Below are 12,722 nucleotides of genomic sequence, written 5' to 3'. Positions count from 1 at the left end.
CCGCAGCCTTTAAAAGTGGGGATTCCTCAGTTCATGTACCTGTGGTAATCATGTGTATTGCAAACTTTAGCTACAACTACAGGCAGTAAGTCATTGTGTTACCCACTTCACTTGTAGATGCAAACAATGCACCCTGTGTCTGTGTCATTGTAATGACAAAAAAGCGGTGGTGGTGGCAGGTTTGTGATGCTGACAAAGGGAGATGATGAATTGCAAATGTGAGAGATGTCCAAAGCCAAGGAGAATTCCCAGAGCGCATGACGGGGGAGTGGGGGGGGTTGGTGGGGCTTTACGTTGTGAGTTCATTTAAAATCCCAACTTTGTGCTTGAAAGCTGGTTGTGACTCCTGCAGTGGGGAGAGGGCGAGAAATGGTCATCTGGTGTTATAGTTATGGTAATGTATTGACTGTTCATGGCTTAGCAGGACAGGGGGTCAGATTCTGGCCTTCGGGCTTGTAAATCTTGATGATGCTCCTGTTGTGATTGGAGGAAAGCAAGCTTCATAAAACACAAACTCTGAATTCCTGTTAAAAGCTTGATACAAAAATCACATGCAGTGTCCTCAGTCTAAATTTGTCTTAACAAAATTATTCTCAGCAGAGGAAAATAACCACTGATTGGTTTGCGCAATCTTATGCGATAAGCTTCACTTAATTAAAAGTTATTACCGTGTGCCATGAAACAAAGGTTATATTGTAGATTTACAAGCTAAGAGTTCATCTGAGATCACGTGGCATTTCAGATACTAAGCTCATGAGATTTCAACTGTACTATATGAGGCAGAATTCAGCATGCTGGAACTTGCTCTGCCATAATGAGTCTTTTCAACTCAAATTATTTTCACTTTGCAGTTTTATGTGCATAAAACTTTGTTACCTTTCAAAGGGACTAGAGCATGTGCTTACAACTGCAGGTATTTTGTTTCCTGGTAGTCACAGAATGTTGGGTTTGCCATTCTTATAAGCCCGAACTAGGGTAAGAATAAAATATACATATGCACTTTTTTCTTCTATAGCATTTAGAAAAGCAAGTATACAACTGTTTATAAAAATAAAAATTACCCTAACATCGGTGGAATTTGTGCAACATCCCACAGTCTTTAAAAATAGAAGCATACTTTGATGCCTCTATGAGATTGAATTACTGCTGCGCTGTCATAATAAACACCATTACATCCCACTGAGCTTTGTGAAAGTACATTGTATCTGCTGTCAGTAAATGTAACCTAAGGTGCAGTCAAAAAAAAAAATCCTTCAATATCCATTAATATATGAAACCTAATGGGTGGAGGCGCTGTACTTTACCTGAAATTTGACTTCCTAAGTGACATGCCACAGGCATGTCACTGGAAATTGTGCTGGAAATTGTGGCTTGTGCTGGAAATTGTGATCAGGGATGTTTGGAGGTAGTGGACAGATTTCAACTAAGCTTTGTGTAGTCATGTGTGTCAGGACTGTGCTCAGTTCTGCCTCACTGCACAATGCAACACAGTGGGGACCCGGGAGCTTCAGGGGTGTTGTGGTGGAGGTGGAGCTTGCGGATGACTTCATAGGCTGTTTTCACAGATACGATTGGCATCAAATCTCCTCATTGTGTTTAAATTGTATAGTAAACTCTTAAAGAAACACAGCAGCCCAAGGAGCCGCATGCACTTGCTATTGAGAATGTTATTTTGGAAATCCCAAAAAGTCATTTCTCTTCATCTGTATGCAACGTTTTCAGTGGGAGAAACGTTTCGTCACTCATCCAAGTGACTTCTTCAGTTTTCCACTGAAAACTCTACGTCCAGATAAACAGAATAAAGTTTTTAGGTTTTCCTTAACTGGATGATTGAACATGCATCAAATGTTATTTTGGAAAGTTTTTCTTAAATCCAGGGTGAGTTTGGGAAGGCTCAGATGCACTCGCCTGTACCTAGTGTACCAGTATTAGACACACTATTCCATCTGTTTGCAACACAACCTGAAATGTGTATTCCCTGCTCATTAATATTGAAATCAAAATGATGAAAATGGGTCTTGACTCTGACCCAGATGTGATATTGAGTGGAGTTTGTACTTCTGGTGCTATATAAAAGGAAACGCACCATACTGCAGGCGTGCTTAGTATTCCCACTCACTGACCTGGAAGCAAAGGATTGGCTAAGTGAGAAAGCCTGAGTGCAAAACATTGTCCCCATGTTTTGGTTCCCCACTTCGTCTTTATCTCTGTGCAGACTTTTAGCGTTCTTGTGCATATAGTTACTTTTATAAAAGTTTTGTAAAATTTCATATAATCACTAAAGTTTTTTTTTTTTTTACGTCAGTTTAAAATGTAATTTTCCAGCTGTTTTCATACATCATCCCGTCCCAGTCATCAGTTGATAATACCTCCTGGTGCATTTACAGATTTGTCACACCAGATAATGTTTTGCTAACCACTGGGTCCCGTCACTGATACTGTTGATTGCAAATCTATCATCGTAAAACTGTCGAGAACATTTGTTTCTTGTGTCCAGGAGAAATGGCTGGGTATGTTTGGAGTCGGAGTGTGGAGGAGGACATTGGAAGTCTGGAATGTGAAGCATGTAAGACAGAGTACTTTTCATGCTCCATGTACTTAGGGGAGACCTTTTCTCTGACAGTGACGGTTACAGCATATGAGAAGGTCAGCTCATGAAAGTATGTGCTGATTGTGGTTTAAATATTTTGTAACAGCGGCTCAAGCCTTTTTCATAAAAAAAGAATTTGTCGTTTTCATCCCAGATTCACACTTGTGTCACAAACTGTTGAGTCTTGATCTTGGATTTTTGTTTGATCTGCCTATCATTAACGTTTCCCCAGCTTCTGATCCAGTTCCACATTATCAAGACTAAAGTTTAAATTACTCTTCAAAAGATTTGCTTTTTCTTGATTGGGTACAACACTTTTATTTTTTAATTTTCACATATCAAACAGCAGATTGTAGATTTGTGAAAAACCCTTTCAGATATTAGGGGAAATGCAAAAGGGTTTTTTTAAATGCTCTGATACAGTCTTAAATGATTACTACACGAAATGAGCGTTGCTTTAGAGATTCAGAGAAGTAAAAATAAATGAAGGGATAAAGATAGAAGGAACATTTGTTTTAACTGAATCAATATTTTCAAATGGATATAAAGTAGTTTTAACAGGAACACTTCATAAAAAAAAACCAATCACTTCCACAAACCTGTGTCCACCCCACCCGTGTGTCATAACAGTTGTCCACAGCTTAGTTACGCCTTCTACTAACAGCTGTTAAAGTACTGTTAAAGTAACTTCAAAGGTTGTTAATGAGGAGGCAAAGAGCCATGAGCAGGAAGTGATCTAATGGCACCTTAGCTGTGAACCTGTACACAAGCAAATTGCTGCTATTAATGGAGGTAAAAGTATTATGACCTCACAAGATCTTGCATCTACAATGAATTTGGACAAATGTAGGATAATAGATGATAGTTTCTATTCTCTGGGCGTTTTATTACACCTCAAACTCTCAAACGTTTGACAGATGCTGTGGAGAAAAATACGAGACATTAATTTTTCATAAGTTTGGTTTTATCTGTGACCATAGAACGATATAAAGTCTACAGAGTGCGCAAAAGACATGTTGACCCAATAAAACCTGCAGTTTATGCTGTATGCAGCTTAAACATCAGCAGAACAGTTGACCTCTGCACATGGCATTGAGGGACAAAGGTGCCACTAGGCTAAACAATACCAGCTGCTGCTCAGCAACAGGCCCGCAAAAGCGTAGCATTTCTTTTAAAACGATACAGCTCTAGGTCATTGCTGTATCCAAATTTTGCAATCAAGAATGATTTATCGACAAAATCCTTCCCACTGAGTGGAGCTCACTTGCATCAAACTAGCTCTGTTGGCGTTCATAATTCGGCTTTGTATGTTCTGGCATTCTTCGAAGGGTTGCTCTCCTACATTAAAAATGCTCCATAACACCCAGCCACCTGAGCCTCTTGTGAGAGGGTCAGACAGGTCACACACGGCAGCCTCACGTGCCCCGCCGTACTCTGAAACACCTAATCAGATCAGCAGCGAATGAAAATGACTCCGTGGCTTGGCTGGTGATCCGTTTTTGTTTTTGCTGAAATGTTGCTTCACCTGCTGCTTTGTCAATGCAGCTGTTAAAGCCATACATGCTCTATTTGTTTATTTTAGAGGTAAATTTTGAATAAAGCTGCATAAATAGTGTTTTGGCCGATCCTGTCTAACCTGATTCGTTTTTTTCATGATGCATTCAGCAGTGTTCGCAAACAAAGTTGAGCTGCTTTCCATATCACTGAAAGCCCCTCTTTTCAGTTTGTTTGCTATTTCATGTTTCCAGGGTTACAGATTAAAGTTGGAAATTACTCTTTGAATATATAACCATAGTATATTGTTTTAATCTAAGCTGTTAAATTACTTTTAATATGGATGGGTTTTGTTTTTTTTCTGGCACAGGAACCTTTTGAAAATGGATGCAAGCTTTTGTAATACTAAATTTCCCTCTGGCCTAATAGAATCTTGAATACAGTTGAGCCCACTCGAGAGCAGAAAATGAGTCATGACAACAAGGGTTTGTGTTTAGTGCTTCCATTTTCACAGACGCATATGACTCTATATCAGTTGGGAAATGTGAGCTGTCTTAAGTGCAGTCTTTCAGTGGTTAAACCCCCTCCTCTTCCTGCATACAGCTACCTGTGTTATTATCTCTGGAGACCAGAGTGTTCAGATTACAGGGTTTTGTGTTGGAGCTTGTTACTGGTTGGGCCTGGCTTGTTTTTCCTTTCACAGTTGTACCTAGGTCAAATGGCAAGAATGTGTTGCAGGACTCCAAACAGCTTTTTAACAGAGATGTTTATCATGACATTTTGTCATATGTCTTTACATAAGCCTTTTTTTCAAAAATGCACTGCAGCCATTGATTGTTTTTTTTTTTTTTTTTTTGAGACATAGCCTGATGGAGGTCCACATAAGAACTGCAAACTTCCTAATAAACAGTCTGTGTTGATATAAGAATAGTCCAGATGATAGTCTGATGAGTTCACAGTTAGTCACTGACTGTCCTGTGTCTGGCGTCCAGCACTCACTTGTTGGGCAGCTCCTGCAAAACCTAATGAAATATTTCCAGTAGTGAGAATGACGCTGTTGTGAATAATTTTTCACTGTGTGCTACATGTGAGAAAAGAAGACTTTAGACAAATGGCTCAACCTGAATCTCCTGGCATTTTTTTTTTTGAAGTTCATGTGTGAAAACAGCTCTGTCCATGTATACAGCAATGGCTGACCAGGTGTTTCATGGTCTCTTTCAAAGACCTTAAGTTATATTTTGGCCATGGGGTAACAACTTACATCATTTCTGAAAGTGATGCAAGCAGCTTGAATTTCATTCCTTGAGGACCTAAAGGGGGGTGGAGGGTTGAGACAATTTCCCCTCATACCTGTTCCAGCAGGCCCAAGAATTTGTATAAGAAGGACTTCAAAGTGGTCTTTAATAACAAAAGGAACTTAAATCTACCAGTCACATATTTTAGGGATGACCGCATTCCACACAACAGGTCATTCAGTGTAAACACAAGTCACTGCTCTGAGAAGAGTTGATTCTGGCAAAAATCACATTGCATGATTTTAATGTTCCAGTCCTGCAGTTATGAGGGATAAATTTGAGATTGCAGTCTACATTACCATAAGTGCTGACATTATCAGCTGAGTTGACAGTGTACACTTAATGACCCTCTCTGACTTTTTTTGTAATTTAAAAAAATATAAAAATTAGAATACAGGATGCCTGCATATCATTTCTAAAAACGAACTGAAAACTAGAAGATCACCACAGCCCATCTTAACTGAGCTCTGGACCATTTAAGGAGAAGGCAGATGTGTTTCTGCATTTTCTCTATAAAGGTTTTTTTTTTTTTCCTAAATGATATTTTGTACTCTAGATTATGAAATGATTTTTTCTTTTTTACAGTTTTAAAATGAGAAATATTAACCATATTGTCCAAACATAAGCCAAAAAAGTCACCAGGTGAAACTGTGGTTCAGGCAGCATGGGAAATCACTTTTCACACGTGGATTGCCCACTACAGAGTTCAGACCTTGTGTTTTGCTTTTGCATGTCATTATAGTAAAATACCCACCCCTTAATAATCCTGGATCCACTCTAATTTTTGAAAGCCTCCAGTGGGAACTCTTTAGATTTGGTTGATCTTCCATGGAATCACCAAATTATGATCATCCAGTGGAATTAACTTGTGATGTGTGTTAGCCTGTATTTCTAGAAGAACCCACTGGGTGTATGCGGTGGGATTTTAGCGCCCTAAAATATCTTTTCCAGCCGTGGCATTTCTTGCTCATGTATTAATAAAGAGCTGATGATGGATTCTGTTCGGCAGCAGCATTGCAGCTTCAGAGAACATTGTGTTGGGGAATTGAGGCCATTTAAAAGTTGTAGTCAGATGTTCTGGTAGCTCCAATGCAATTAAATTTAATAATCCTGTGTTTTCATTTTTGAACAATGCATTCTTAAAAATTTAGTATAACATTTCTCTGGGTCAGCCATTTAAATTATGTGTTTTGCTATACCAGGAGCTTTAGTGTAAATCATGTTCAGTAGGAATCTGGCTTGTGTGTCTTTTAAACAGGGCCAATAGAAACTTGCTGACTGTTCTGTTCCCTTTTCAACCTATTTATGGTCTTGTGGCAGACTGATTGGTGGCCATGCATTCTGCTGAGAATTTATCAGCTCTTTTTCTTTAATTTGCTAGGAGATGAGTTGCATTTATTGCAACATTTGCTTTAGTTTGGTTTCATGGATTTGGCTGAATATTCATTTTGTACATTTTACTTCCAATTTCACTCATAAGTTTAAGCGTACGGATATAGATATGTAAAGATAATGTGTTGTGTGGTCACAGTAATGTAGAACTTTGTTGCAATTCTATTGTAGTCCAAATTAATCAGTAATGTTTTTGGTCCAACACCTGACTCCTGAACTTCAGGGATCAACAAATGAGATTCCTGGGTTCCAGCGAGATCCATCTGCATGACTTTTTTTACATACACAATAACACATTTGTGCTACAAATAGCAGAAACTTCAATCATAAAGAGCACCCATTACAAGGTGGACATTTTTCTCTCCTCTTCTCCATTTTTAAAAATTAAGGTTATTATGTAGGAATGGCTAAAAAAAAAAAAAAGTCCAGAAGTGGTCCACAGTATATTGTAGTGCTTGCATTTTGTGAGCTATGCTTGTATGCCTCAGTGAATATTATTTCCTGTAACAACTTTGGTGGGGGGGTTTTCATAGTTTTTCCCTCCTGCGTTTCCGCTCTGTTCTATTTTGTACCAAATGGGATTAAATGAAACAGCCAACACACTGCAGAGTTATATAAAAAATAAATGTAGTTGTGTAAACTTCAAACATGGTACACTGCAGTACCAGTGAGGGTTGATGAGTGGACAGAATAAGGAGGGAGGATAAGGATCACAACGTATAAAAACGGGGTCAACTTCCGTTTATGTAAAGCCCCTCCTCACAGTAAGCCTGAGGGCATGCAGCAGCAGCAGAGGGTTGGGCTTATTTGCATCAGCCTCACACACAAAAACACAGTACCCCCCCAGAGGGTCTATCCTAAAAGGTGGAGAAGCACACATCGGGAGAAACGGCAGCCACAAATAAGTTAGCTAATCTTCTGTCCCATCTGTTGGTTGTCCCAAAGTGGAACAGGACTTTTCTTTTCTTTTTTAGATCACACCGTCCGGCCTAAAGGCGGATGAATAGAGTCCAAATGTGCATTATAGTCAAAGCTTCTGCACCCTCCTGCTCCCAGTCCTTGTTAATGCAGGAAGTAGTGCCTGAGAGCAGACAACTATATCTCTGCATGGATGGTTCATTCCAGTTCTGAATAACTCATGTTCGCTCAGACTGTCACACTGCTCACACTGTCATTACGTACCCTCCACTTCACAAAATCCCTGTACATATTGAAGGGGGCTTGAGTGGCTCACATCCTCTGCCAGTCTAAGCACAGTGTTTATTTAGCTGACTTTACTAAAAAATGTCTCTTTTTTTCAGGATAATTACTAATGAAATAACTGCAAAACAAGACAAGTTGCAGCTCTGTGTTTATAACATCTACCATTATCAGTTCTTTTTATGTGAACAGTGTCCTATGTTTTAGGGGAAAGCTTAGGATGGAAACAACATGTCATGTTCAGTGTTTACATGTCCATATCTGTAGACAGATTTGTTGAAAGAGTAGAAATATTTAACTAAGCCACACATAATTAAGAGCACACAGGTTTTGCAATGATTTTTCATCTAGACATCTGTTTTTCAGAGGTTTGTGGATTATACCAGCCAAAGGAACAAACTGTCTGAAGATCCAGTGACAAAATGCCAGAAAAATCATTACGGCCCTGCAGGTAAAACACCATTCAGATACAGTTCTTTTTTTCTGTATGTTTCTCTTTCATGTCCTCCTGAGGTTTATTTAATCTGTGTCCCCCTGTGCGTTTAGCCTTTGAATCATGGGAAATGCTGAGAGCCAGAATGGGGACCATGCCCTCTATGGACGTGGCTATTTGTCACGTAAGCACATGTCTCGGTCTCTTCGCATCTCCAACAAGCAGTCCAGACGCTCTCGCCATGCTTCATCAGGAAAAATAGAGCACAGGAACTCTGAGACAAGCACGCGCTCAAGTAGCACACCCAGCATCCCACAGTCCCTGGCTGACAATGGCCTGGAACCCTTCAATGAGACAAATATCCTCCCAGACTTTGGAAGCCCCATTTGGGTGGACCGGGTGGCCATGAATCTGCGTCCAGTATCCTTTTACAATGACCTGGCCAATCCCTCAATGCACATAACCCTCCCTGGTCCCATGGCAGAGGAGGTGCAGGATGAAGATATGTACGCAGGTGAAGTGAAATACCTTCAGAAAACCCCAGACTGCTCCAAGGAGACTGTTGGCTTCAAGAAGAGGTCTAAATCTGCAGACATGTGGCGAGATGACAGCCTGGAGTTCTCCCTGTCTGATGTCAGTCAAGATCACTTGACCAGCACAGAGGAGATTATAGACTTGACTAACGAGAGGGACTTCACTGGCTGCGAAGGCCACCTGCAGTCCAGCCCAACAGACTCCACTGACAGGGCAAACTCACTGGATGAGCTGTATAGCCAGATGAGTCCTGCCTCCAGGCAACTCCATGGCCGCTATGCAAAGTGGCACAACACCAACAGGGCTATCAGGGAGGGTGAGGACGATAAAATGCTATCTCCATCAGAGGAGGATGGAAACACCTACGGTGCATACACCCTTCCCTGCCGACGTTCACATTGCTTGTCTGAAGGCCTGACCAGCCACCAAGTTGAAATGTGTGCCAGCATGCAGGGCAGGAGGGCGCAGACTATACAGGTAAGATCTATAACTATTTTATAATGTACTGCTTGTTTGCACTGCAAATTTAGCTTAAAAAAAAGTAATTGAAAATGTGGTTATTAGAAAACAGTCAAATTAATCTCGAGTGCTGATGAATTTTTGATAGCCTGCTCATGCCTGTTGGATACATATATGTCAAGGACCTTACTTTTTTAATGCTGTCGTGGATATTCTGTTCTGTTTTGGACAGAGCTTGAAAAGCTGTGCTAAATCTGAAATGATCTAGTAGTAGTACAGCTCCCTTCATTCACTTCCCCAATGAATCTGTGAGTTTGTTCCGCTTCAGTCACCTCACAATAAGCTGTTAAAACAAACTGAGTGTTAAAAGAAAGCTTGTGTGGGACGAGGGAGTCGTAGTTTCCTGAAGAAACTGTTGTTTTTCTTGTGAGAGGAGATTGCGATGATGGGAGGGGGCGAGCACAGCCTAAAGTCACTCCCTGTTAGAAATACCTCGGTCTTTGTTATGATAATGAGGGGAGGCCTGTGGAAGAGTGTAACAGTAAAACGTGTTTTGGTGGCCCTGTCTCTACGGGGCACCGTCAACTCTGGTGAATGGAGCTCTGGACCGCATGATTAGGTCATGTGACCAGATGGAGATACCAAGCTCAGTGTAACCCCCTTCATCTCCCAGGAGCCTTTGACCATGTGGGTAGGAGAGGGCAGACCCTGTGGTGCCACAGGGCGGGCAGGCTGTGCTCACACAACAGCAGACGCTTTGCTCTGAGCAATTAATTTTAAGCAGAAACTCAGGGTTAGGCAACCCGTGGGCTCTCATTAAGCATCTGTTTTTTGTTTGTTTTTGTTTTTTTGCAACATGTTTGCTTTCAAAAATGCTTCTATCCTTTATTTAGAGATAGACGATCAGGTGAGGGCAGCGGTAGTTAATGACCAGCTGCCTTCTTAGTGATGAACTGTGATGAAGCTGTGATGCCGTCTCACCTGTTTTGTGCCAAAACCCAGGATGTCACAGGCGGGGAGGGCAGCGAATATGAGGACAGCGGCATCGATGGGGTGACGGTGGAGCCGGAGCACCAGTCTCGCCGCTACAAGACCATGTCGGCCTCCTTCTCTGTGTTCTCAGTGCATGGCAGGAACATGTTCACTGGCAGTGACAGCGGGAGCAGCAGTGGCGGCGGAGGGGCCAGCGAGTGCGTTCAGGGCGTGTACGAAAACTTCCGTCAGGAACTACAGATGAGCTCCTGCCAGACTGAGAGCTTGGAGGAGGCGGGGTCTGCCCTAAGTGATGAGCAGAGCACTATGAGCTCCGCCTACCAGTCCGACCTCTTACTCAGTGTTGTCCAAGGGATGGTGCGCAAAGCTGGCAAACTTGCTGTCAAGAACTTCCTTGTGCATAAGAAAAACAAGAAAGTGGAGTCAGCCACAAGGCGCAAGTGGAAGAGTTACTGGGTTTCCCTCAAAGGTGTGTCATGGCCTCAGTGGTATCATTAAATTTACATTTTATTGCATTACACTCCGGTAATGTCAGTCTGTGACATTCTGCTCATGCAAGATAATATGTTTGATGCTATTTAGTTACATGCTGACATTCAAAAGGTAGAGCAAAAGTTTACTTTAAATAAGCTTTCTTTAAGGCATTATGTCACTGGACTGGACTTGAAATCAGTTTAGAAGTCCGTGTATAATAAAGCCTTTCTCCCTGACTCCTGCCATGCTGCACTTCTTAATGTTGGCCACTGGAGAGCAGAATTAAATTGCTTGAGGAAATCTGACTTTCTTGTAAAAATAAATAAATAAATCAACAGTTCCATTGTTTTGGTTTTCCAGGTTGCACGCTCTTCTTCTATGAGACTGATGGACGTTCAGGAATTGACAACAACAGCAATCCCAAACATGCCATCTGGGTGGAGAACAGTATTGTCCAGGCTGTACCAGAACATCCCAAAAAGGACTTTGTGTTCTGCCTCAGCAATTCCCTGGGAGATGCTTTTCTATTCCAGGTAAGAATTGCCAGCTGTTCTGTGAATAAATACAAATTTAATTTGCATACATTGCCGTGTATCGACTGTATTTTCTTGTTATGATCTTTAAAATTCTGACCTTTAATACACCAGGAGCAAAACAAAACAAAAAAGTTTGTGTGCTGTTTAACCTTTGACCTTTCATGCTCCCTCCCCCTGTAGACCTGCAGCCAGACAGAGCTGGAAAACTGGATCACAGCCATCCACTCAGCATGTGCCACTGCTGTCGCCCGCCAGCATCACAGAGAGGACACTGTTCGGCTACTTCGCGCCGAGATCAAGAAGCTCGAGCAGAAGATCGATATGGACGAGAAGATGAAGAAGATGGGAGACATGCAGCTGTCTGCTGTCACTGACACCAAGAAGAGGAAGACGATCCTGGATCAAGTAGGTGTCATACCACTTTCTTCCTTGAGCTCATGTCAGGCAGGTATGCAGGGGGAAAACATTTCTGAACAAAGCATGGAAAGATGACTTACTGCTATATTATTTCTGATTACAAATCACCCTTCTATAAAAATAATTATTTCAAAAGAAAACAGTGAAGTTAAACAAAGTTTTACCAGTTTGATTTCTTAATGTGTCAATCCTGATAGAAAGTAAATATGAAAAAATGGGTTGAGTAGCCTAAAAAAATGTGGGAGAGAACAACCACACCTAGAATGCAACATAGTGGCCCCTATCTTGGCTGAATATGTATCACATAAGGATGAAAGTATGAAAAATGCCACACATAACGGTGCCCCATCAGTCAGCTTTAGTTGCAGCATACCTGTTTCTCCATTTTAAGCTTTTACCCATCCCTCCTAGTAATCAGCCCATAAAAGTTCAATTTTGTCTGGATTCATAAGCATGTCAGGAAAACATATAAAAAAGTATTACATCTATTTAAGAGCTCTTAAGACATCTATTAAACGTCAATGAGAACCAATCCTGAGGAATCTTTAGCTTAATTTAAAAATACTCAAGATCATTTTTAGTGATATTTTAGCTATTGTTACAATACTTACAGGTATCAAATGTAAGTATGTATTTCAGTCTAGTATCCTTAGGTTGTTTTTAATACATGGGATATGAGGAGGAGAGAGAAGCAGGTTTCAAATTGTGAGAACTGAATGGATGTAGGACTGCTCCTTAGAAAGCTGAAACGCTCCCAGCCTCTATCTGCCAGTGGAATGCGCAGTATTGTTTCTTTCTCGTCTCTGGGCTACTTGGCAGTAATACAGATCCCTCTGCCATGGAGCTGGCCGCCCTTTCCAAACACCAGTGCAGGACCGTGACAGGGAGGGGACAGCCCAGTGAAT

At 41.2% G+C, this 12,722-nt stretch overlaps 1 protein-coding gene across 2 annotated transcripts in view; it reads left to right on the top strand.

Moving 5' to 3' along the window:
• The window catches only part of tiam1b (TIAM Rac1 associated GEF 1b), a 32,049-nt gene that overhangs the window by 478 nt on the left and 18,849 nt on the right, over window positions 1–12,722 (top strand). Inside the window, exons 2-7 of one of the 2 annotated variants that reach the window (XM_039622593.1) lie at window positions 2,498–2,566; window positions 8,338–8,422; window positions 8,518–9,415; window positions 10,400–10,859; window positions 11,225–11,397; window positions 11,581–11,805. In XM_039622593.1, coding sequence (XP_039478527.1) covers window positions 8,528–9,415; window positions 10,400–10,859; window positions 11,225–11,397; window positions 11,581–11,805 — 1,746 coding nt within the window. In that variant the 5' untranslated portion in view covers window positions 2,498–2,566; window positions 8,338–8,422; window positions 8,518–8,527. The remainder of the gene's footprint in view (window positions 1–2,497; window positions 2,567–8,337; window positions 8,423–8,517; window positions 9,416–10,399; window positions 10,860–11,224; window positions 11,398–11,580; window positions 11,806–12,722) is intronic. The other variant, XM_039622592.1, reaches the window with a different exon arrangement.

This window comes from Oreochromis aureus, linkage group 14, assembly GCF_013358895.1.
Source record: "Oreochromis aureus strain Israel breed Guangdong linkage group 14, ZZ_aureus, whole genome shotgun sequence".
NCBI classification, from domain to species: Eukaryota; Metazoa; Chordata; class Actinopteri; order Cichliformes; family Cichlidae; genus Oreochromis; species Oreochromis aureus.
Note: the sequence above shows the minus strand (reverse complement) of the source record. Positions and strands in the feature narration are given on the sequence as shown.